Below are 22,737 nucleotides of genomic sequence, written 5' to 3'. Positions count from 1 at the left end.
CCAGGGACCCCTCTCAGACCCATAGTAAGCAGCATCAATTCTGTAACCTACAACATTTCCAAATACTTGGCCTCCATCTTGTCGCCCATGGTTGGCAACACCCCACACCACATCAAAAACTCCCAAGACTTTGCTCAAAAAGTCGTTGGACTCACACTACTTCCAGAAGAGACTATGGTATCTTATGATGTCACATCACTCTTCACGTGCATCCCCACCGCCAGCGCCATAGACACCATCCACAAGCACCTTCTATTGGACAAGAACCTTACAGAAAGAACAACCTTAACACCGGCCCAAATCTGCACCATGCTGGACCTGTGTTTGAACACCACCTATTTCCAGTACAGAGAAGGCTTCTACAGGCAGAAACATGGCTGTGCCATGGGCTCACCAGTATCCCCCATAGTTGCCAATCTATACATGGAGAAGGTGGAATCCCAGGCCCTGACATCCTTCACAGGAACTGCGCCAAGCCACTGGTTCAGGTATGTTGATGACACCTGGGTCAAAATTCAAACACAAGAATTGGAAGCGTTCTCCGATCACCTCAACAAAACAGACGAGCATGTAAAATTCACCCGGGAAGATGTAAAAGGAAACAGTCTGGCCTTTCTGGACTGCGCGGTCAAGATCACTGAGGACAGAAATCTCACCATCGAAGTCTACAGAAAACCTACACATACTGACCAGTACCTCCAGTTTGACTCTCACCACCCACTGGAACATAAGTTGGGAGTGATCAGAACTCTCCAACACCGGGCCAGAGAAATACCCACCACGTCCCAAGGCAGAAAGAAGGAACAGGACCACATTAAGACAGCTCTCAAAACATGCGGCTACTCAAACTGGGCCTTCACCAAAACCTCAAGAAAGCGAGACCCCAGCAAATGAGAGGAGGAGAGAAACAAACGCCGCAGCGTTTCCATCCCCTACCTGTCTGGAGTCTCTGAGAAGTTTAGGAGGATCCTCCAGAAACACGACATACCGGTTCATTTCAAACCCAGCAACACTCTCAGACAGAGGTTAGTACACCCAAAGGACAAGACACCAAGACCCAAACAAAGTAATGTTGTTTATGCTGTACAGTGCCAGGAGGAATGCAAGGAACTGTACATTGGGGAAACCAAACAACCTCTCCACAGAAGAATGGCACAACACAGACGTGCCACCTCTTCGGGTCAGGATTCAGCAGTCCACTTACACTTAAAGGAGAGTGGGCACTCCTTCGAGGACAGCCAAGTACGGATACTGGCCAAAGAAGACCGCTGGTTTGAAAGGGGGGTCAAGGAAGCTATCCATGTTAAATTGGAGAAACCATCCTTGAACAGAGGTGGTGGCCTGAGGCACTTCCTATCACCCACATACAATGCAGTCCTCCACTCCTTCCAACAGCAAAACAAACATTCACACCACTCCAGGAGACCCAGTGACTCATCACCATGTGACCCAGCAGACAAAGGGGAGACACCTCAACAGAAACTAGGTGAACGACCCGACCAACGACCCTGCTAACGACTCGTCAAGAGAAGAAACGACTTCTTCAAGAGAAGAAACCCAGTCCAGTTGACAGAGAAAACTACCTTGGATGCAATGACCTGGATGACTGAGAATTTACACAGACAACTTAAGGCCCTCTGGTTTCAGAAGTGTGTTTGAGTTGAATTGACACAGTCATAAGTGGTTGCGGTGGGCGCAATGGGCAATCTTCCATGATTCCAGTGCGATTTTTCCTTTTTGGCTCAAATTGTTGGCATCTTGTCTCGGTCCGTGCCCTGAAACGACTGTGACAAAGCTTTTTCTCCGGACACAACACACATCAATGGAACACTTGGGGACAGGAGGCACACCGAAACACAACAAACCACATTCCAGCCAATCACTGGTAAGATAGTTGAGGGTAGCCATTTTTTTTTCGTTTTAATTCCTAGCTTCTTCTATTGGTCCTTGCTAGCACTTTTCGCAGGAACGAAAAATACTGCAAACAAGAATCCTTTGCATACATTTTTTTTAAAACCAGCTGTAGCTGACAAAATAAAATCGTAAAAATATGGTATAAAGATTCAGAATATAAATTTACCCGCATTTGGAGTTAGCTCATCAGCGACGGTTGCGTAGCAACCTTTCAACGTCGATGCGCGCTCGTGACAGTTATGGAACGATTGAGGGGAGAGAAGCTTGCGCTGTTTTGGTCTTTATTTACTTTGACTATTAGCGGAAGTGGCGTCACGCAAGAGCTCAAAATGCGCGGTTAGAATTGTAGCTCCGTTTGGCTAATGTCGTCGATTAAGAGGGATTTCTTTTTTTTTGGAAACACGGGAAAATGTGTGTTAAGTTAGTACTAACAGCTTTAACAAACAAAACGGCATTCGGGCTGAATTTTGCTGTTTAAAGCAGCCGATGTTAGATGAAGTACGCATTAATTGGATGTGTACATCAATACATCAATTAGATGTGCATGCTAGTGACCTCTGCTGGCAGAGAGAGCTAATGGACAATCCAAACCTGATCGGAGTCTAGTTGGCCGACAGATGTGCACACTTGCAGTCACTTCCTGGTTGAACATACATGGGCTGCAAGTGACGTCACCAGTTCAAGATGGCAGCGCCTGTATCCCATGTGTTTTAGCAGTAGAGGCATATTTTAGAAGATTTTCTAGCCTCATTTAGCTTTCTGCTAGCTTGTAGATGCACAGAATATGCACTCAGAGCTGCAAAGTAGAGCAGAGGTAAGCAAGTTTGTTGGCTACAAAGGATGATTGTTAACATTATTCACAATGAGGAAAAAATATGTTTAAATGACCTTTTCTATATGAAGGTAAGAGGAGTTGCACATCATTCTGAGCTGCAAGCACTAGCACATTATTATGCGGCTACTGTACCTATCATTTCTCTCTCACACACGTTATCCTTTCTTGCAGCAGTGTCCAGTGTCTCTGCTTATTTCTCCCTGTGACTCAGAGATGCTTTCTGCAGCAATGAGACCACAATATATCACTTCCATTTTACTTCACACTCTAAAGGGTTTGAGGGCAGTGTGTGTGTGTGTGTGTGTGTGTGTGTGTGTGTGTGTGAGAGACAAGAGTGAAGGGAGGGATAATTTATGTGTTAGCATGCTCACATGCTCTGATTAATTAGCATTATCTTGGCCATGATGGCAGCCACACCGCTGGAGGTGGTGATCTGGCACGTGAAAGATGTTGGAGAGTGGGAGCTGTCACCACGTGGCAAATGCCCAGTGATGTAATTCATAGAGCCATGCATCATTTGAGCCATAGTTTCCCCAAACCCCTGAGTGTGTTTACCAGAGCGGATCCTGAGAAAATGGTAAGAAAGACGTCAGTCGGCCCAGACTTTGGAGGGCACAATGGTCTGTGCCAGATTGGAAATAAATTGCTTACAAAAGCCAAGTGATGCAAATGCAGTTATCTGTTTTTTGGGTTTGTTTTTAGTCAATATTATTAAACCTTAAGCTGCCTTTATCAAGAATTGAGTAGCATGCTAGCTGAGAGCAATGCCTGTCCTTTACCCATGTATCAACATATATAAAGTAGACAAATATTCCCCACAAAATTGTTGCTATTTTAAAAGAGCACACATAAATCTAATTTTAATGCACCATTATTAGACTCGGGAATTGATTTTTGCCCCTCTTGTTATTAACTTTATAAAAATTAATAATTGTGAGGTCTGAGTTTTTACACATCTGGCATGGAAAGTTAGAGCAATTATTCTTTAACAATGTAGCCCAACTTGGCAACAAAATTGAGTCCTAGAGTTACATAAATCAATATCACCCACAGAGAAGTGGACAGAATAGATTGGTCCTATGGATTGACCCCATTGTGGTTGATATCTGCTGCAGTTCTATCTACATTTGTTGCAAAGCCTGAGTAGTGCACCCATGCTTACATCACAATTTGCCCTTCAGAAGAGTTAGCCGCTTTATATATATAATATACAGTATATTCTAATAAGAAAGGGTGCAATTATACGTTTAATATCATTAAATGTTAAAAAAAAAACCTCAGGTGACTGGTTTAAAACCTTTTGGTACCTGATTCATTTTCTTCTTCAAATATAAGATATTTTAAATATAATCAGTCCTCGTGAGGACTATAACATCCGCAGCTCCTCAAGGCCCAAAACGAATCGCGGCGTTTGTCTCCCTCTAGTGGCGACAAAAGGACACGCAAGCCCGCACTTGCTCAAAGGGCGGATGCGGGAAAACAAAAACAGTTCACGCCAACGTAGGGAAAAAAGTACACTTCCCTCAGGTGAAACTTTTAATTAAGTCGGTTGATAATGCGCGTGTTAGACCTTGAGAATCTTTAATGTTCCCACAGACTTTGAAAATCACATAATATTGCAAATGCAATTTTGTCAGTTTGAATTATTTATGGGTTTCCATGGTTTTTCAGACCGGAAACGCCCTATTTTATTGCAATTTGCTAAACGAAGTCCGCCTTCTCCATATATCTGTTTTTAGGATAAGGGATAACGTGATATGGTGTGTGTGTCAGAATCAGGGAGGCGGTGGTGTTGGTGGTGTCTCTGCTGTGACTGTGTATCACTTCAGACGCTCAGAGAATTTTTTTAAAGAAAAATTGCGCTCCTCCGCCCTGTCACCACAGCCGCGCGCATTTCCCCGACGTGCCCGTGTTTTCCACAGCATGGTGATCCACACTCCGACTCTGCAGCGCCGCGTTGGTGCATAGCCATCCAATTCCTTCGTCTTTGGACGCCTGATCAGGCGGCGGAACGCACGCACGGGCGGCGCGCAACACCTGTTTCCACCTTCCCAAACGAAGGTAAGTTGCGTCTTGTGGTGGAATTTCCGTTGTCTAAAGGGGGGGAAATAAACAAATGTGCTGCTGTCATGCTCCAAATAGACCCACTGAACTTTCTTGGGAGTGTTCATGCGGAGTTTTTTGTTTGTTTTCGCAGTTTAATTTATAAATTTCTCCTCTGAAGCTGTCATTTTTCTACTTCAAAACGCGTCGGCGTTTGTTGTTTCGCGTAGTTTCCGGTCAGCAAATACAGGTGGCACACTGGTAAACAACCGTGCTCAGTCAATCGTGGGTAACTCCGCCAATTAATCAGTTAATGAGCGCGGTGACCATGCTCTGACGCGTTTTCCCCACCCTTGGGCGCCTGCATTTGCATTTAACCGCAGAGGTCCATTGACGTGTCCACCAACTCCTCATTAGTGCCAATGCCAGGTCTGCGCAATGGAGCTGAGTCACGTTTCAGCAGAAGTCTCGGAGAGGTTCCAAACTTGATTCTAAACTTGATTCTAAACCTGCTTTTCTGCTACTTTTCTGTGCTTTTAACGCGCCAGCCAGTCACATGCCCAATTAACCACTCCGACTTTCACTCCTGAAGCCTTCTTGATCTGCTCTCTCCCCTCAGGGGCCAAAGTGAATGTAATCTCACACCACTGAAATGTTACATAACTTTAAAACCGAAGTGCCATCCTGCCTGTGTGGGAGTTTGCTGTAGATGTGATGTTCCCACTCCCTTGCTGTTGTTTTGCTCGTTAATTCGGTGGAGTAAAAAGGCCCTCTGGGGCCTTTTAGGACCTGTTTCGGATGTACAGGTGCAGACGAGGAGCCAACCTGCTCCCCGAGAGTTTGCTCTGGTTATGCAGAACCACCAACACCGAGGCTGTGATGGCTGGATGATGTGTTCAGAAAGGTGGCATGGCATGTGTGTATTTTTGTGTGTGTGGTGAGGGCGGGGGGAGGGGTGCATTCTGCCCCTGTGTTGTGTAGGAGGAGTGTGATCGCAGTGTCCCCGAGCATGACGCTTGGCGCTGTTGGACAGAGTTCAGTCCTCTGCTGAGCAGTCTGTCCGCGGTGCTGGGAGCGGCGCACAGATCCAGTGACCTGACCTGTGTGGAGGCCAGGCTTTCCCCCGGTCACACACAAATCTAAACCATTCCTGGATTAAGCTCTGATCAATGATTGTGCTGAAACAGAGAAAACGACCTCCAAAACCAGGCCGCATGTTTCAATCGACACTGTTTTCTTGAAATATTGCAATATTTTCATCTATCTCCACCTCCAACGGGGACAAGGCAATGTAATCATACAGAATCTGTGAAATAATCATGTGAGATGATGAGAAATGAAGTGAAAAGAATCAGCCAATCAGCTGCGGCAAATCAATAAGCCACGCCCCCTCCATATTTAAGTAGGACAACGTTCTTTAAAATCACATGGTTCTTTTACAAAGTTGTTAACATGTTAATGGTTGTTTTCTGATCAGTTATGAATTAATTAATAAATGTGAATATTTTAGAACAGAAAATCTTCTCTTTCTGTGTGATGCCGGCGTTCTTGGTTTTACCTGGTGAGTTTCAGCATTCTTCATGTAGACCAGCATTAATGCAGGCGTTTGTCCTCTTGTGGTCACTCTAACACAACCTGAAATGGGGGATCTAAGTCACGCGTCACTCGCTTCGGTTTGATACCAGTATCTGTTGTTGAATAATGATAACCTGAGCCAGACACCTCTGCACCCGCCGGATGTGCTGAAACAAAAGTCCAAAACTGAAGAGGATTTTCCAGCGTAGCTTTGACACTCGCGTTACCTAACGCTCCTTTATTTTGGGTGAAGTGCTCCCCGTGCTGACCTCTCATTAGTCACACTCTGAATCATCCAGAGGTCACTGCAGATCACAAAAAGTAGATATGACTTGTCATTCTCACTCAATTATTGTTAAAGGTTAGGCACATAACTTCATAACATGAACAGAAAACTTCTGGGTAAAATGCTAATGTCTCTCTGACACCCTCCCAGCCCTCAGTTCCTCATCTTTCTTCATTATCCCCTGCTGTACTTTTTTCCAACAGGCACCAAGAAGGACACCTGTCACCAGCTAGCGTCTGTGCACCGATGCCCCCTGCAGATACTTATAGCCCACTGCAATTATGTGGATCCATTAGTCATCCCACACGCACAGTAACGGTCACTGGTTTGCAAATGAGTTGGATTTTCTTTTTGTTGTTTTTTTTTTGTGCAGTCTTGCGATTGTCGGCGTCAAACGCTATAATTAGAGATGAATAATTTGCCTACGTGATTGTTGTTTGGGCAAAGTGGCCCTTTGAGAGGAAATGGCTCATGATCGTTATCGTCAGCTCAATGTGTTACAGAGGCGTGTTAGCTATGCTAGTGGAGCTATGGTGTTAGCATACCTAAACAATGGACCACAGCTCCCATGACGTGTTTACGTTTCTGCAAAAATGACACATAAATTGGATTCATGTCAGCTTAGATGAGGTAATTTCTACCATTTATCTAGGTATAAAGTGCAATGTCAGTTTTTTATGCTAAGCTCTACAAATCTCTATACATAACTCAAAAATTAAAATTCCCTACATAGGCTACTATTCTCAAAAGCTAGCTCAAAGAAAGAGTAAAACTTTTGTTAACATGCCTGTGAACATTTCTCATCATATCCTTCCTTTTCCATCAAAATCTTCCTGAATTTCACCACAAACCAAACGGCATGATCCCTACAGACATTGAGTTTTGAACCGCCTTCCACAAACTGGGGAAAAGCCTGGCAGGACCGTGCGACAGCCAGCAAAGTGCTGATAACGGCTAACATGGCATTTATTGCTGTCTGTCTGGAGCTCAAGATGGTGAAAGATGCAGTGAAGGCGACACCGGTTTACCGCTGTGACCCGACTCACTGCCATTACGTTGAATCTTAGAAAATGCAAAGATAAGTGTGTTTGCAGCGGCTCCATATCTGAGCATGTACATGCAAATCACCTGTCATTACTGCAACGCCCGGAAGTGAAAAATAAAGATAGAAGCTGTCGTAGTTTTGATGCTTCTTGCATATTAAAGGGTGGAAAGACATTTCGTAGCATTTTCAAGACAGAAATAACCCCAGGTTCTTCCTCGCAGTCACTAATTAAGCAAAAAAAAACGCCTCCATTTCAAAATAGCCGTTAGCAGCCTGCTGATTTTTGGCATTTCTGATTCGCACTCCTGCTCAACCCATCCTTCACTCTTCACCTATCAAACCCCAGTGAAAGAAACATTTTGGGCTTTTTTCCCCCCGAAACCCCCATCAAAAAAGGCACAGCTGGCCCCAGCGCTGTTTTCCCTCCGTCGCCCTTGACTCGAGTCTCCCTCTCTTCTTTACTCGTCAGATGCTCCAGCTGCCTTCGGGTGTGTAAACACCTTGTTGGCTCCGCAGTGTGTGTCTCCCCAGTCTGCCAACCTGAAATTCAGCGCCACAGGCTCTCTGAAGATGATTTCTACTTTAACCCCCCCCACCCCACCCCATCACATTATCTCTTTTTCTCTTCCGCATGTGTCTTTCTTTCTCTCAGGGAATTACGTAAGTGTGTGTATGTGTGTGTGGGCAGTGTTATATTTTATGTAAGTTGGACCTGGAAATGGCTAGTAGAACCTGGAGGCCTTGCTCTTTTTTATTTCCTCTTTCTCTTTTATTCTTGAGATGCCGGACTCATGTGGTGTTTCGCCCTGCTGGTGTCTCGTACAAAGTCAGGACTTTCCTTAAAGATGCTCTTTTTGTAAACGTATGGTGGCAGCGATGCAGCGTAACGATTAGAAACCTGATTAGCATATTAGCATATTAACAACAGTATCGGCTCGATCGCTAAATCAGTTTGTGAAACTATATAAAAACCTCTCCATCTGATTATTAAAGCGAACCGTTGTTGCGTTTCTATCAGTTAAACATTTAAACCCCGTTAGCCTGGGGCATTTTTACTTTACAATTCTTGTACGAGCTTAATCTCTCCAGTCTAGTAAAGCACCGTCTTCATAATCAAACATTTGTCAACCAGTCAGCCCAGACTTGGAGATAAATGGAAACCTTTAGCAAAAGCCGCCAAAAAAAGACAACAAGCCTGATAATAGCCCAGGAATAAAACCTCTCTCTGGAAAACCTTTCAGATGAAGGAACCTGTTCATATCTGTCTGTGCGAATGCACGTGTTGCTCCGTGCACGGGCCCCTCGAACTCCGAGAGAGGGTGTTTCACTGAGTGGGAATGCCTGGTAGGATGTGTAGGCCCGGGTTGCCACGGCAACAATCTGCTGCTATGATCACAAGCGTTCTCCAGCAGCCCACGCAGTGTGACATCCAGCAGCAACCTGGAGAGAGAGCGAGCAGGGGGGGTGAAAGGGATAAAGAGTTCCGACTTTGTTTCAAGAATGTGCAAAGGTGCGTTAGCATCAGCGCAAACGTCGCCCTGTTCAGCCAGATCCCTCCAGACAAGCTTCACATAAAATGCACGAAAATGCGAGCGTGAGTGACCACTACCCAGCATGCATCCATATGAGCCGAGAAGCTGCTGGCTAAAGGAAAATCTCAATGACCTTTATCCCCCAAGAACACTGCAGCTACCCTCAAAACGAGGATGCAGGACACCCCCCCCCCCCCCCCCCCCCCCCATCCAAAAAAAAAAAAAAAAGTTTCAGCAAGATGAATTGAATAATAATGCTTTATCATCTCTGAATCCTTCCAGAAACATAAACGCTGACAACTCGTTGACAAAAAGAGGACGACGACAAAGCGAATGACAGTGCTGTACGCTAATCTTGTCTTTAAGATGCAGGGGGCGGGCGGCCCTCAGCGGACCTTCAGCGTCCTGGATCGTCTGCTGCTCACCCACCCTGTGTGGCTCCAGCTGTCAATCAACAGAGACTCCGCCCTGTATATCCTGCTCAGGGAGCCCATCGGGGTGCGTCCCAGTCGGCTCCTTCAAAGATTTATCAGCTTAAGCAGATACGTAAAGCACGGTACAGGAAAAAGTTTCATTCTCGCCTTATTCTCCTCTCCACTGTGACTCTCGCTGCTTGCAGACTTTTCTGGTGCGTAAATGCATCTCCAGCCAGAGGAAGGTGCTGTGTTTGAGAGTGACGGCCGACAAGAGCGCCTCCTCGGTTCAGGAGTGCTTGATCTGCGAGGAGGACTCCAGTGAGTATGATCGCCTCACCTGCCCGCGGCGGCTGCCACTGCTGAGGCTGCGTTCAAGAACATGGCCTTTAAACGCATGTCCTGCTGCCTTCACACCCGTCGGTCAATCTCTGTCTGTTCCATAACCAGCATTCGCCTTGGAGAGCTCGGCGCTCAGTTTTCCCGACCTGTGTCGCCTCGTGGCCTTCTACTGCATAAGCAGGTGAGCCTGGGAGAGACTAGCATAACCTCTGATTAGCTTGTGCGTGCATGAAGGATTGTAATCTCCGCAGAGTTCGCCCAGCAACCCTGGAATTCAAAGTTCTCCCTCTCGCTTGTCTGCAGAGATGTGTTGCCGTTCCCACTGCAGCTACCAGACGCCATCGCCAAGGCAACGACACACAGACAGCTGGAGGCCATCTCACACATGGGACAAGGTGCAATTCCCCCCCCCCCCCAAAAAAATAACCCCCTGGTGGGGGTTGAATTAACATCCACTTCACCAATCCTGAAAGTGCTATAGGTTACCCGTGGCTATCCGTAAAAACACCATAAGCGTTAGCATCCTAAGCTTAACGCAAAGGTTAGAAAATAGAAAAATATTCTAATGGCTGTGGACTTTCTTGCACATTTCAGGCTGCTCTGTCTGGTGACTACTACTGCAAATGTGTGAATGTTGCTGGCTAAAGTTGTGGCTGCCAGCTCGCGTCTGTTTTAGCACGGTAGCATGTACTGACGCCGCGCTGCAGCAGAGGGTGAGGTGTGACTTCAAGATGGCTAAGAGTGACAAAAGCGATTCTGTGACGCCGGGCTGCGAGTCCGACGACTTTCACACCGCGGGCCCACAACAAAAAATCAGATGACTGGTCATTGTGATCAGGATCGTCTGTCGCTCTTTGGCAAATGAAAAATGTTACGCTGTCCAATCCAGCTTGTTTTAATATTAATTTGCTACTACATTAGCGGTTTATGGATGTGATGGTTGTGAATCGATGGCGATTGTTGAGTCCCTGGAAGCGTTTCCGTGATCCTTCTTAGCTAAAATGTTGTATTTTCTCCGTAGACTTCTGGAGCGTCCCAAGCGCTTCAGACATTCAGAATGGATTACTGGACATTTTCCCATCCATTGGTGGTAAAACGTCCCTGAACCCAGAGGGAAGCACACCACTGACTGAGAGCAGACAGGGAAAAATCTGCTTTATCAACCCGCTCTTCCTACAACTGGAGGTTAAAAGCAAGGTTAGCGGCGTTTCTTGCACGATGATTTACTTCATACAACAGAAACTTTACTCGAAACAACTCAAAATATGGCAAAAAAAATCATTTGTGAATAATAAAGGGATGATGCTTAAATGGACCTTTTTTCTTCCTTCCATCAGCCTCAAATTGTGAACCACAGTGCCTCCAACAAGCGGAACCGCTTTAAGCGCAGCATGCGTCTCCGGATCTCAGAGTCTTCCATGAACCTCTCCCTCGAAGGGGTTGGATCCTACTCCCCTTCGGGGTCGGAGGACCAGCCCGGGTTGGATAGACTGCAGAAGGATGGCGCCAACCCCCAAAGGAGAGTTCATCCCGGGGCTGGGGTCCTGAGGAGAACCCCCGCGGTGTCGCCGGGCTCTGTAGAAGAAGAGGATGTGGTTTCTCTCTCCATGGTAGAAGTAAAACAATTTTTAGCTTGAAATATGTGCAAGTGTTGAGTAGCAACTTAAATAAGCTCTTCCTCTACACTGTAACTTCTGTCCTGGTCCAGACGCGTCCAAAGACAGAGCCTCTGCAGCAGTCTGAGCTAGTCGAGGATTTGGGCATTGAGGTGACTGTTCAGGCCCTGGAACGCCGGCCCGCTCCGTCTCTGGCAGAGCTGGACAGCAACAGCTCCTTCAGTAGCATGGATGAGGACCCTGACTCGGATTCAGACTCGGAGACCGTGGTCGGAGCCCAAACAGTCCTCCACCCACGGCCGCCGCTCCTGCGCTCCCGGGGCCGTGGCGGCCTTCACCGCATGAGTGAGGCATTCGTGTGTTTCTTTGCCCCGGACAAGAGGCTAACCCGGCTGGTGGAGGAGTTGTCGAGAGATAGGAGGTCCACGTTCGGGGGTATGGTTCAAGACTTCCTCCTGGAGCAAAGAGAGGTGCTGAAAAGCTTGGTTTCCTCTTCATCCTCATCTGCGTCTTCATCACGGGTGACGTCGGTGCAGCTGCTGCAGGGTCTGCGGCTTTTTCTGTCCCAGGCTAAGTGCTGCCTGATGGACAGCGGAGAGCTGGAACCCCCCATCGAGACACTGGTACCAGAGAACGAGAAAGGTGAACCTTTACGACGTGACGTGTCGGTGTTTTATACAAAATTGTAAAATACCATTTTGCTGATGAGGATTTAGTGGTTAAAAAGCTTTTTATCCAATAAACACACCTTTTCAGCGTGTGTGATAAAACAGCTGCTGGCTCATTCACCATCAACAAAGGCGTGCCTCAGGGGCTACTCATGGGACCACTTGTAATTTGTCTTCCATGTGAAAATGTACACATCTCCCATACCAAGGTTTAAATTGCTTCAAACACAGCTAGACGAAGGTTTTATAATACAAAACTTGGCTAAAATATAGACAAGGGAGGTGGGGAAGTCAGGAAATAAGCAAAGAATAGCTAATTCTAGCTAGAAAAAAAACCTTGATGCAATTTTTTTTTTTTTAATTCTAATTCAAGCAGAGGACACAGTTCTAGGAAAACAGACAGCTTTATTGGGTAAATGGTGGGCTGCCTGGTATTTAGTGAAAAGCATCATTCACAAGCATCATTGTTGTCTCTTGAAAACAGTATTAGGAAAGAGCCGCCCGGCGGACCTGCACTCGTGCTCCTTTTCAGCTCCGACTGAATCTGTGAGCGTGCGCGTGTTTTGGAGCGAGTTTGTGTGCATAAGTGTGTGGTGGACGGATGCCTGAAAGTGCAGAGGCTTCTGGGGAAGGGGGGGGTACAGCCACTGCCTTCCTTCCTCCCATCCTTCCTTCCTCCCTCTCTCCCTTCCTTCCTGGGCTCTGATTTCGATTTATCTCGCGCTGCGGCTGTGGGAGGCATTAGCATTTTTTTTTCTCCTCCTCGTTTATCATAAAAAGATATCGCAGTCCCACGCACACTTGAAGAGCAGCACGATTCAGGGGAGGGTGGGAGGAAGAGATAGAAATAGGGAGGATACTTTGAAACCGTAATCAGTTACAAATTTGTGGAGCGCGAGCCAGTAGTTTGCAGCGAGAGGGACGCCGGGAGGAGGTAGAGGAAGGAGAGGGGTGTGAATGATAATTATTTGGAAGGGGGAGCAGGGTGGGAACCCTCGGGAATGTTTAGAAAAGGAGGGATGAAAACGAGTGTTGACGCCGAGTGACAAACGGCACACACTGGAGAATTGTTCGTCAGGACTGCCCACTGGCAGAACCTGGCCAGTGTGTGTCCACATGTGTAACACATCCACGGGGAGGTGGAAAAATAGCTCAGCATCCCAGTACAGAGAAGGAAAATAGCCTTCCTGGTCAATGAGTACTCAGAGCAATGTTTGCACCAACTGGACCGAGTGTTAAAGTATCTTAAACGAGGGGGTCCCACCCGTCAGTCACACAAAGTGTCTCGTATCAAACGCACCCCAATGCGACACGGTCTATAGGCGTCTGCTTTAGCGAAATACTTCAAGCTAAAAGGATCATCAAACTGCACAAGTTCCTCAGTATAGCCTTGGCCCTAATCTCATTTGTTTAGACTTTTTACTTCTTACTCGATAAATATCTCTTAAAATTATGCACAATTTTCTATTTTCTAATGCCAGCACCTGTAAAACAAGAATCCTCTTCTTGCCAATGAAGAGCCTAAAAACAGCAGTGGGAGTAAAATGTTTACCTTCCTTCTGCCCTCAGACTTGGCCCTGGAACGGGCCATGTTCTCCTGCGTGCTCAGGCCCCTGAGGACCCACCTCAACCGAGCTCTGTCCGAGCTGCACAGCAGGGACGGCAGCACCCAGCGCCTGGTGCAGAACCTGCTCCGCCTGAAGGGGGACGCGGCCATGGAGCGCCTTGGCGTGCGGACGGGGGTCCCGGACAGCCGGGAAGTGGAGAGGGTGAAGCAGAAGCTGGCCCTGATGCAGAAGACGCACTCGCCCATCGACAAGGTGCTGCTGCTGCTTCAAGTGTGCAAGTGCGTCCACAAGTCCATGGGCACCTTACATGGTGAGGTCAAATTTCTTTAAATCACGGCCCTACTTTAAAAATCTGGCGATCTTCAAAAAGCCTGCCGTGCCTTATCGTTTTTCCCAGGACAGGAAGTGAGCTGGGATGACTTCCTGCCATCGCTGTCCTACGTGATCGTGGAGTGCAACAGGCCTCACGTCTTGCTAGAGGTGGAGTACATGATGGAGCTGCTGGAGCCCTCCTGGCTCGGAGGAGAGGGTACGAGCCTGCTCCTCCTTGCATTGGGTTGGAGAATGGCTTTTTTGTGTTTGTGTGTCTATATCTGTGTCTGCTGGATCACTTAAACTCGTCATCACACATGTGCTTTTTAGTTTAAACTAGCGCACGTGTGAGGACGAGCTTGAGTGATTCACTGATGACAAGATTCGAAACCGTCATTGTACATCTGCAGACATTAATTGTCAATTTCACAATAATTCAACAGCTCGTAATAATGATTATAATGCCGTTATAATAAATGTGTAATGTATTTAGGGACAATTTAGATGAGTGTTTTCTTCAAATGGTGATATTTTTCCCCTAAAAATAGTTCCTGCCTGATTTTATTTTTATCTTGCGACTTGCAGACCACGCAACAGATTTTGCAAAAGTACAAAAAAAGCCAGTTTATAGTAATTTGTACAGATTAGTGACGGTAATCAGTGACCATTGTTTCAGGTGAAATATGAAAAATAAACTACACACACGTATATAAATCAACATAATCAGTCGTCAGACCTAATGTAAACAGAGATTGTGTGCGCCCGCTTCGTGCCCAGGTGGATACTACCTGACCTGCGTGTACGCCAGCCTGTGTTTGATCCAGAAGTGGGACAGGGAGCAGCCGCCGACCCAAGAGACCCAGGAGGCGCTGAAGGAGTGGAGCTGCAGGCGGAGCCGTGAGGCACAGAGACAGAGGGAGAGCCAGCAGAGTCAGGTGGGCAGCGCCCTGTTTCTGCTACAACTCGCCGTGTGTGTGTGTGTGTGTGTGTGTGTGTGTGTGTGTGTGTGTGTGTGTGTGTGTGTGTGTGTGTGTGTGTGTGTGTGTGTGTGTGTTCTGACAGCGGGGTTACTTCATAGCTGTCGCGCGCTGACGCTCTGCGAAGCCCCGATTGATGTAGACAACATGAACTCCTACTCGCACATTCTATGGGATGTTCTCCTCTCTGCATGAATGAATTGGAGGCAAAACTGTGTTGTTTTTATCTACCCATATTTTACGCACTCACAGCTGTAATGTATTGTTGTCCAATAGGTTGTTAGGGTAGTTTCTCTGATTCTTTAGGTCTAATTTGGCCATTAGCCTGTTATTAAACAAATTACGCGATTTATTCAAGACTTTGCCTCTTCTAAAATTCCTCCTCTCAGCCAAAAGAAAGGCGTTATTTGAGATTGTTCACCTTTAAGCATGTGATATTCTGTAGGAATTAAAGCACAGTCCACTAATGCATTAGTGTATTTAACCAAGTTCACTGTTTTGTGCTTTAGCATTTAAAATGTAGCACCTGAGGTCATAATGACATCATTTAGCCGTAGGTATAACCATCATCCATCTGTTTTCTGTACACTGCCCCCAGCCCTAACCCCAATTCTAATCAAGGTCACGCCCTGGAGAGGCGGGATTAGACGCCACACTGGTCGCACACACACATTCACACATATCTGTGAACTTCTGTCTCTGTGAGGACGTTCATAGATATAATGCATTCTCCAGCTACCCTACCAAAATCCATCTTAACCCAAAAAGAGTGCTTTGAAGTTGTGAGTACCAGCCAAAATGTCCTCACTTCCCACAAGTGTCCTTACTTTGCTTGTAGAATGTGCTTTGGTCCTCGGTATGTAGCAAATACAAGGACACACACACACAAGGTGACTGCACCACCGTGTGTGTGTGTGCGTGTGTGTGGGGATTTTTGTTGTGAAAACTTGTACTTTGATTTCCTTCTTTGACTCTGTACATTTGCTTTGATGTTATGTATGTGTAGTTTTCAATTGACCTAAAATTGACAGGCACCTGCGGAACCGAGGCAATAATCCACCGAAAGAGGTCAGATTTTGCCTTAATTATTCTGATTGCTCACCGGATTGCCATTGTTGGTGGGGCAGGGGGGGTAAACGGGCAATAGTGACTGTCGTCCATCAAAAGGGACACGTCCCGCACATGTGTGCAGACGATTTTCAAATCAATTTGAGGCGATTGGTAATTTTTTTGGGAGGGGGGGCGGTTTTAAAGTTAATCCTCTAATCTGTCACAACTCGGGCAAGCACCACCGCACAAATACGCCGAATTCTACCTGGCACCTCTCCCTCCAGCCCAGATCGGTAACCAGGTGCCAAGAAGGAAAAAGGGGAGGGGGGCTACGCGAAAGGCATTGTCATCCACAGCGATTCTGCCCTGTCACGTGGTGCCTCTCCCGGCTTCAAATAGCCGATCCAACTCACCCGGCAGCCAGATTTTCCACTGACACAGGCGGGGATCAGTGAGCCAAGTGCTATGAAGAAGTGGGCGGTCAGATAACATGAAATTTATCGAGCTGCCTCTAACCAGCGAAGCAGGTATGCACACGGACAGCGAGGAGCTCAGTGACTCTGTAAGTGTTTGATTAGGCAGACTTGTTGATTGTAATTGCTGCTGCCCTCATTGATTTATGTTATTTTCACTGTTTTGCATGTGCGCGTTTGGGACTAGTGGATCTGACGTTACGTAATGCCCCGATACGGGATCGTTTACTGTGGTTGTTGGGTTTGTTGTTGTTTTCTTTTTTTTTTTCCTGCTTTAAAATCATCGGGAAGTTTTCTGGTTAACTTGCGGGAGGAAACTTCCAGTTTGTCGTTGAAGCTTTTTAATGGAAAAAAAGAGCATTTTTGGATTTTTCACAGGGCTGCCGGACCTGCTGCTCGTGTGTGGGAAGAAGTAGATGCATATTTATTTGCCGAGCATCACTTGAGCTCATTTCTTTTGCAGCGGATTATAACCCCTGTGTTTGCACGTCTCTCTCCTCCCCCTCTCTTGCCCTCGACCTTTGACCTGTGGTTTGCATCAGCGCAGCCTCACTCACTTTTTTTTCTCCCGTCTCTCTTCCTCTTGTCCACCTCCTCCCTCCCCGCCTCTTTCCAGAGATGCGTTCGGATACTGTTCCAGGACGGAGAGCGTAGCGCCGTGCGGACGTTGCAGTGGAGAGCTGGGGAGTCCAGCCAGGCCCTTGCCCAGCTGTGCGCCTCCACCTTCGGCGTGTCTGACCCGCAGCAGTACACCCTGTACTGGCGCAGCGGCGGCGAGATGAGGGCCCTGCCGCCTCAGGCCCAGCCCCAGGACCTGGCCAGCCACAGCGAGGGGGGGCCCTCGCTTTCCTACCTGAGGACCGACCATGATTTCAGCAAGATGCGGCGGCTCACCAGGGGTGGCGCCGTGGACCTGAGCGAGTCGGTGTGCGAGGAGTGAGTGGGAGGAATGGAGGGAGGAGGAGGATGGTCGCTTGCTCTCTCTCTCTCTTGCTTTCTCTCTCTCTTGTTCTATCTCTTTTCTCTTTGGCGGTGTGTTGTCTCGTCATGGGTCAGGACTTGTGAAAAACTGCAGGACTTTCTCCCGAATGGGAGCAAGACCTTAAACGGTAAAACCCAGAATGGACCCGCATGCAGAGCAAAACCAGACCGACATGGAGGATTTCTGCCAAAAGTTGTACCACTCTGCTGATGTAAAGGAGTGTGCTGTTTGTGACTTGGAAAATGTGTAATTAATGGATTTTGGTTGTGATTTGAACCATGACACCCCCCCCCCCCCCAGAGTTATACCATGAAGGGATTACATCATCATCAAACTTGAAGAGGCTCAATTCCAAAGACTACTGTTGCCTGGAAACACAATCCAGTACGCACAGGAGAAGGCACTGTCCGCCGCGGTGATGTAACCCTTTCACTGGATAGTTCTGGGTGAAAAGATGTTTGCATAATTGTGTAAACGTCTGCAGGTGATTGGACGGAACCGTATCGGGTGAACAATGATATAAAAAAAAAAAAAAAACCCTCAACACCAAAGTGACGAAACGGATTAAAAAAGTGGCCATTTTGTCATAAGAGACGTTTATTTTAGAGGCAATGAAAAGCACTGGAAATGGCTGTTTATTTTCCAGACACCCCCCCCCCCCCCAAAAAAAAAAAGTAGGTTTAATTTTGGTTCTTTCGATACTCTCCTCCATGTGCTGTTACATGTATTGGCAGGAGGAGTAATGAGGGGGCAGGAGGGATGTGATGGCGAAGCACCAGCTCTGAGGATCACCAAAAACAGCATCTCAATCAGGCGACCTTCAGCAGACTCGCTGAACGACCTCCGAATGTATTCAAATCCTATTTTTTCTCCCCTCGTCATCGAAAACCGGTAACCCTTCGCATTTGAGGCTTTCCTCCTTTGTTTTCCCCTCCTCTCTCTTTCTCTCGACGGCGCTACAGTCGGGACTGGGAGGACAGTCCAACCGCTAATCCGGAGCCTTCGCTGCGACTGGCTGAATGTAAACGTGATCTCTGTCGCTGGCCTCTGACGACTTCCTGCCGCAAGTCGCCGCTGTCGGACGACTGTTCAACCCGCCGTCATTACAGATTCTCTTGTGTATTCTAAACTTAAACCTTTTAATTGTTCAACTTGTTGGGTAGATATCGAACCTGAGTGTGGCTATGCCGAGGTGTCCAGACGTGAGCCGTGCTTTGAACATTATTGCATGCTCTCCCCCCCTCCCCCCACTTTAACCTGGAGGTTTCTGCGAATGTGGCGTGTGCGTGAAGCATGTGTTCATGTTGTGAGTGCACTAATTTATTTTCGGTGTGTGGAAACACTCATTTTCCTGTATTTTGTCAGGTTACTCAGTATCGCAATAAACATGGAATTGCAATAGCTGTTGACAATGTACATGCAGCCTTGTACAGTGGGTGGCCACTAGGTGGCAGCACACGACACAGATTTGCGTTTTATGTTGTTTATTATTTTTAAAGCCTCTTACACTCTATGGGATTTTTAATATTTTAAATGCAACAACCTCATCCGCCTCTGAGTTTACAGTATGCATAACTACAAGAAAATGTTTAAGTTTCGAGTTGCCAGAAAAGTTATATATTAGAGTTTAATCCTTTTATCTGACACCACCTCCCAGTTTTTGCAGCACTCCTAGGCCTTTTTCGTCATACTCGGCCTTGGTCAGCCAGAAGGAGTCCTTGTCTTTCATGATGTTGGCCAGCACGGCACCGCCCAGGAACACCATGTGCTTACGCCTGGGAGGGTCCTCGATGCGGATCTTGAACTTCTGCACGGGGGAAAATAGGCGGAGAGACATCATGCCTATGATCAATAAAGCAACACCGTATTGTTGATGCTGAGGTTCGTACTGATAGTTTCTGGGTGTCTCCATCCAGCACCCTCTCAAGGTAAAGCTGCTTGATCTCCCTTTCTAGCCGGGAGGGAAGCCCAGGGTACATGGTGCTGCCTCCTGACAGCACGATGTGTTTATAGAAATCTCCCCTGCGTAGGAGATCCATTGTGAGTCTTGGGTTTGAATATAATCGTTTTAAGGCATTGTCACTCAACAGACCTGAGGTCAATATCTGCAGCCTGGATGGTGTTGAATAGCAGCTCAGCCACTCCCACCCCCTCCACGTTGATGAGATGAGGTTGGAAAAGGGCTTCAGGGGCCCCAAACCTCTCCCCACCAACCTTCACCTGCCGGCCATCGGGGAGCTGCAAAACCAGAGATGAATATTTGAGCATCTCTGACAATCGAGGTGTTTAATTTGCACAATGTTTTACAAGTGGATATTGGAAGAAATACGCAGATTGATGTATCCAATATGTCCATCTGTCTATGTTCAATTAGCATTGGAGTCTTTACCTACCGTGAACACCTCCACCAGATAGGTGGTCTCTGTGGCCAGGCGCTGCTCCTGCTCGATGTTGTACCCCACGTAGCAAAGCTTCTCCTTCAGCATGCGCACCGTCTCAAAGTCCGCCGAATGGTTGAAGGCGTAGCCTCGGAGGAGCAGGAGCTGACGGCGGGAAAAGGAAGAGATCAGTCTCCTCAGGGGAGCGTGGCTCGGCTTTGTTGTCACTGCGTAAGCCCACTTTAATGAGGTAGCGCGTGATGTCACGTCCTGCGATGTCCAGCCTGCGTGTGAGGTGGGGCAAAGAGAACCCCTCGTACACTGGGCAGATGTGGGTGACGCCATCGCCAGAGTCGACAACCACACCGGTCAGCAAGCCTGCCGACCGGATCGATTAGCATCACTCATTTTTATTCATTCTTTTGGTTTTAAAATCTGAACCGGAAGGGTCTGGATGTTGCAACGCCCTACCCTGAGCATAGAGAGTCAGCACAGCCTGAATGGCCACGTAAATGCCATGAAACTGGTACTTCTCAAACATGACTTCTGTGATCTTCTCTCGGTTCTTGGTGGGGTTCATGGGTGGCTCTGTCAGCAGGATCTTCAAGGACAGAAACAAAACCCAGTCACACATGATCTCTTAATAGGTCTTAACAATTGCGTCAGTAGCCACCTTGCATTCCGATGGGTCGATGTCCAAGCGGTCGGGGCCAAAGGTGTAGTCCCAAAGGTGAAGCATGTCTTCCCAGCAGCGCACCATACCGTTCTCCATGGGGTAGGACACCTCCAGCATGGAGCGGCACTCGCTGGCCTCATCGCCCACCATCAGGTCCTGGTTTTAATAGGTGATGAATGCAAAAGTACCAATATTTGTGTCTTTGTGATGAGTATTAAAACAAAAATGACCAGAAATAATCTTCAATAAAGAGCCCACCTATGCTCTTCTGGAGCGTAGCACAATGTCTGCATGCAAAATAATGCATGTTGATTCTGCAGTGAAACGTTCCGTGTTGTCAATCTTTGCACAGCAAATTGCAGCTGATGTGTTCTCAAGCTCACCTTAATCTCAAAATTTCCCATTTTGGTTGCAGATCGTATGATGGGTCGACCCACCATGGCGGGAAAGATGTGATCGGGGAAGTTGGAGCCAGCAAAACCACACTTGACGAACTGCAACAATAAAGTATATTTATGCACTTGTTGAACTTCTCCTTAATGCAAGGGAACTGCAACCGAAAGCTTTTGCACATTTCAGCAGCGCACATTCTCATTTCTAGGCCATCATTTAGGCTTTTGTATGCATTTACACTGATAAATCAGTACTCTTGAGATGAATCTGGGTCTAATCCATAGCCAGTATAGTGCTTCAGACTATATACAGTAAAAGACACGCAACTCGAGAAACACCTTTGCTTTTATGCGTGTCATGGCAACACCTAATACAGCAGTGTCTCAACTTGCCTCTGTCACCATAACTACATTCTTTAGCCTGCAGGGATGCCGTGCATTCCACGCAGAAGACCCAAAAAACAACAGAATCGTTTTCTCTTTCCGGCAGGTCCGACTTTTCTCTTAAATGCCGTTAATAATTGCAGCAGCACAACAGTTTTCTATCACGCTTCCTCCTTTTTTGCCGTTTATTGCAACCATTTATGGTTCTGTGCAGACTGACAAGTCCAGACAAAATTGAAATCAGGCTGCTGCACACAGCTTCATGCCCATCAGGGTTTATCTGAAGCAATTCAGAAACTTTGCTGATGTAAAAATTTGCTTTTTGTTAAAAAAACAACAACAACCAAACAACACCTAAATCTTTAGCCTTTACAACAATTTGATCAGCTAAATTGCATTAGCCGCTCTTAATAAAATGCTTTAGAAGTAATGTTACACACTTCTGACTGGACTTACCCCTGTTCCATTGTCACAGACCACCACTTTTCTGCCCTCGCTGTCCATGTTTTACCTATGAACAGAACGGATGCTTCCTGCTGAAAGGAAGGGGCCCCAGCAGACGAGGAACACACTCACATGGATTTATCTGGGACGACGCCTGACAGGTAGGCAGAGGATTTTTCTCCTGCCCGTTCAAGGCGGGACTTGAATGCAAAGACTCCCCTTTTCTGAGACAGGAAGGGAACCATAAAAGAAATATGTAGTCTAACTGAAACTGTCCTTTTATCCCATTAAATTTGCTTTTCTTAGAAAAACATTTATTTTCCAGAAAAGTGTAATGTTTTCATAGTTTTTAAGTTTTTTTTAGGGTACATAAGGTGATAAAGTATCATTGCTTTATCTAAATGTGAGTAATATCATGCGATTATCTTCCTTTGAATTGCATAAAATCATCAGGTGCCTGCACTTTTAATTGGAAAAAAGTGACGTTTTGTTGTAATAAACATATTTTAAAACAGCTTAATTAGCAAATAGCACCCACATGCAATCATATTAAATGTTATAGTACATCTTAACTGGGCTGACAAGTCACCCTTAAACTAATCAACTTGTTTAACTGACTCTCAGATTATCAGAATAAACACTGTACTAAATTAATTTGTTCAAATTACAAGGAAATAACCTCACCGACATAAACTCTAAATCGACTGTGGGTGGCGTCATTTCGGCTCTTTTGCCTGCTCATCTTAAAGTTGACTAAATGGCGCCATCTTGGTTTGTAGCGTAAAGCTAACTCTTTGTAGGAGTAACGGAAACAATTATTTAAAAACTTAGT

The 22,737-nt window shown here is 46.7% G+C and overlaps 2 protein-coding genes across 3 annotated transcripts; one reads left to right on the top strand and one right to left on the bottom strand.

The window, feature by feature from the left end:
* The first annotated feature begins 1,484 nt into the window (after positions 1-1,484).
* Positions 1,485-18,221, top strand: rin1b (Ras and Rab interactor 1b). Of its 2 annotated transcripts, XM_029839651.1 has the most exons (13): positions 1,485-2,728; positions 4,672-4,810; positions 9,597-9,728; positions 9,850-9,964; positions 10,094-10,166; positions 10,289-10,380; positions 11,007-11,182; positions 11,323-11,601; positions 11,694-12,243; positions 13,839-14,147; positions 14,235-14,366; positions 14,927-15,084; positions 17,266-18,221. In XM_029839651.1, exons 3-13 carry the CDS (start codon positions 9,597-9,599, stop codon positions 17,587-17,589), a joined length of 2,340 nt encoding a protein of 779 aa, XP_029695511.1. In that variant the 5' UTR covers positions 1,485-2,728; positions 4,672-4,810; the 3' UTR covers positions 17,590-18,221. The 2 variants fall into 2 exon arrangements, with proteins under 2 accessions (XP_029695511.1, XP_003978096.2); XM_003978047.3 differs by lacking the exon at positions 1,485-2,728 and having other exon boundaries at positions 4,372-4,810; positions 11,323-11,595.
* An 877-nt stretch (positions 18,222-19,098) lies between these two features.
* LOC101079033 (actin-related protein 2) lies at positions 19,099-22,075 on the bottom strand. The gene is made up of 9 exons (XM_003978033.3): positions 21,918-22,075; positions 21,069-21,179; positions 20,683-20,841; positions 20,481-20,610; positions 20,251-20,387; positions 20,025-20,174; positions 19,724-19,869; positions 19,521-19,653; positions 19,099-19,438 (listed from the first exon to the last, which is right to left on the bottom strand). The coding sequence occupies exons 1-9, from the start codon at positions 21,963-21,965 to the stop codon at positions 19,268-19,270; spliced, it is 1,185 nt and encodes a 394-aa protein (XP_003978082.1). The 5' UTR covers positions 21,966-22,075; the 3' UTR covers positions 19,099-19,267.
* Positions 22,076-22,737: the final 662 nt, after the last annotated feature.

The sequence above is a fragment of the Takifugu rubripes genome, chromosome 8 (assembly GCF_901000725.2).
Source record: "Takifugu rubripes chromosome 8, fTakRub1.2, whole genome shotgun sequence".
In the NCBI taxonomy this organism is placed as follows: domain Eukaryota; kingdom Metazoa; phylum Chordata; class Actinopteri; order Tetraodontiformes; family Tetraodontidae; genus Takifugu; species Takifugu rubripes.
This window is presented reverse-complemented; position numbering and strand designations above follow the sequence as displayed.

Coding starts and splice junctions, on each gene's coding strand:
- rin1b (XM_029839651.1), top strand. CDS start 9,597: ATGCAGGGGGCGGGCGGCCCTCAGCGGACCTTCAGCGTCCTGGATCGT. Junction 9,965..10,093: donor GATCTGCGAGGAGGACTCCA/GTGAGTATGATC, acceptor TTCCATAACCAG/CATTCGCCTTGGAGAGCTCG. Junction 12,244..13,838: donor GGTACCAGAGAACGAGAAAG/GTGAACCTTTAC, acceptor TTCTGCCCTCAG/ACTTGGCCCTGGAACGGGCC.
- LOC101079033 (XM_003978033.3), bottom strand. CDS start 21,965: ATGGACAGCGAGGGCAGAAAAGTGGTGGTCTGTGACAATGGAACAGGG. Junction 21,180..21,917: donor TCTGTGACAATGGAACAGGG/GTAAGTCCAGTC, acceptor TTATTGTTGCAG/TTCGTCAAGTGTGGTTTTGC. Junction 19,439..19,520: donor GAGACACCCAGAAACTATCA/GTACGAACCTCA, acceptor TCCCCCGTGCAG/AAGTTCAAGATCCGCATCGA.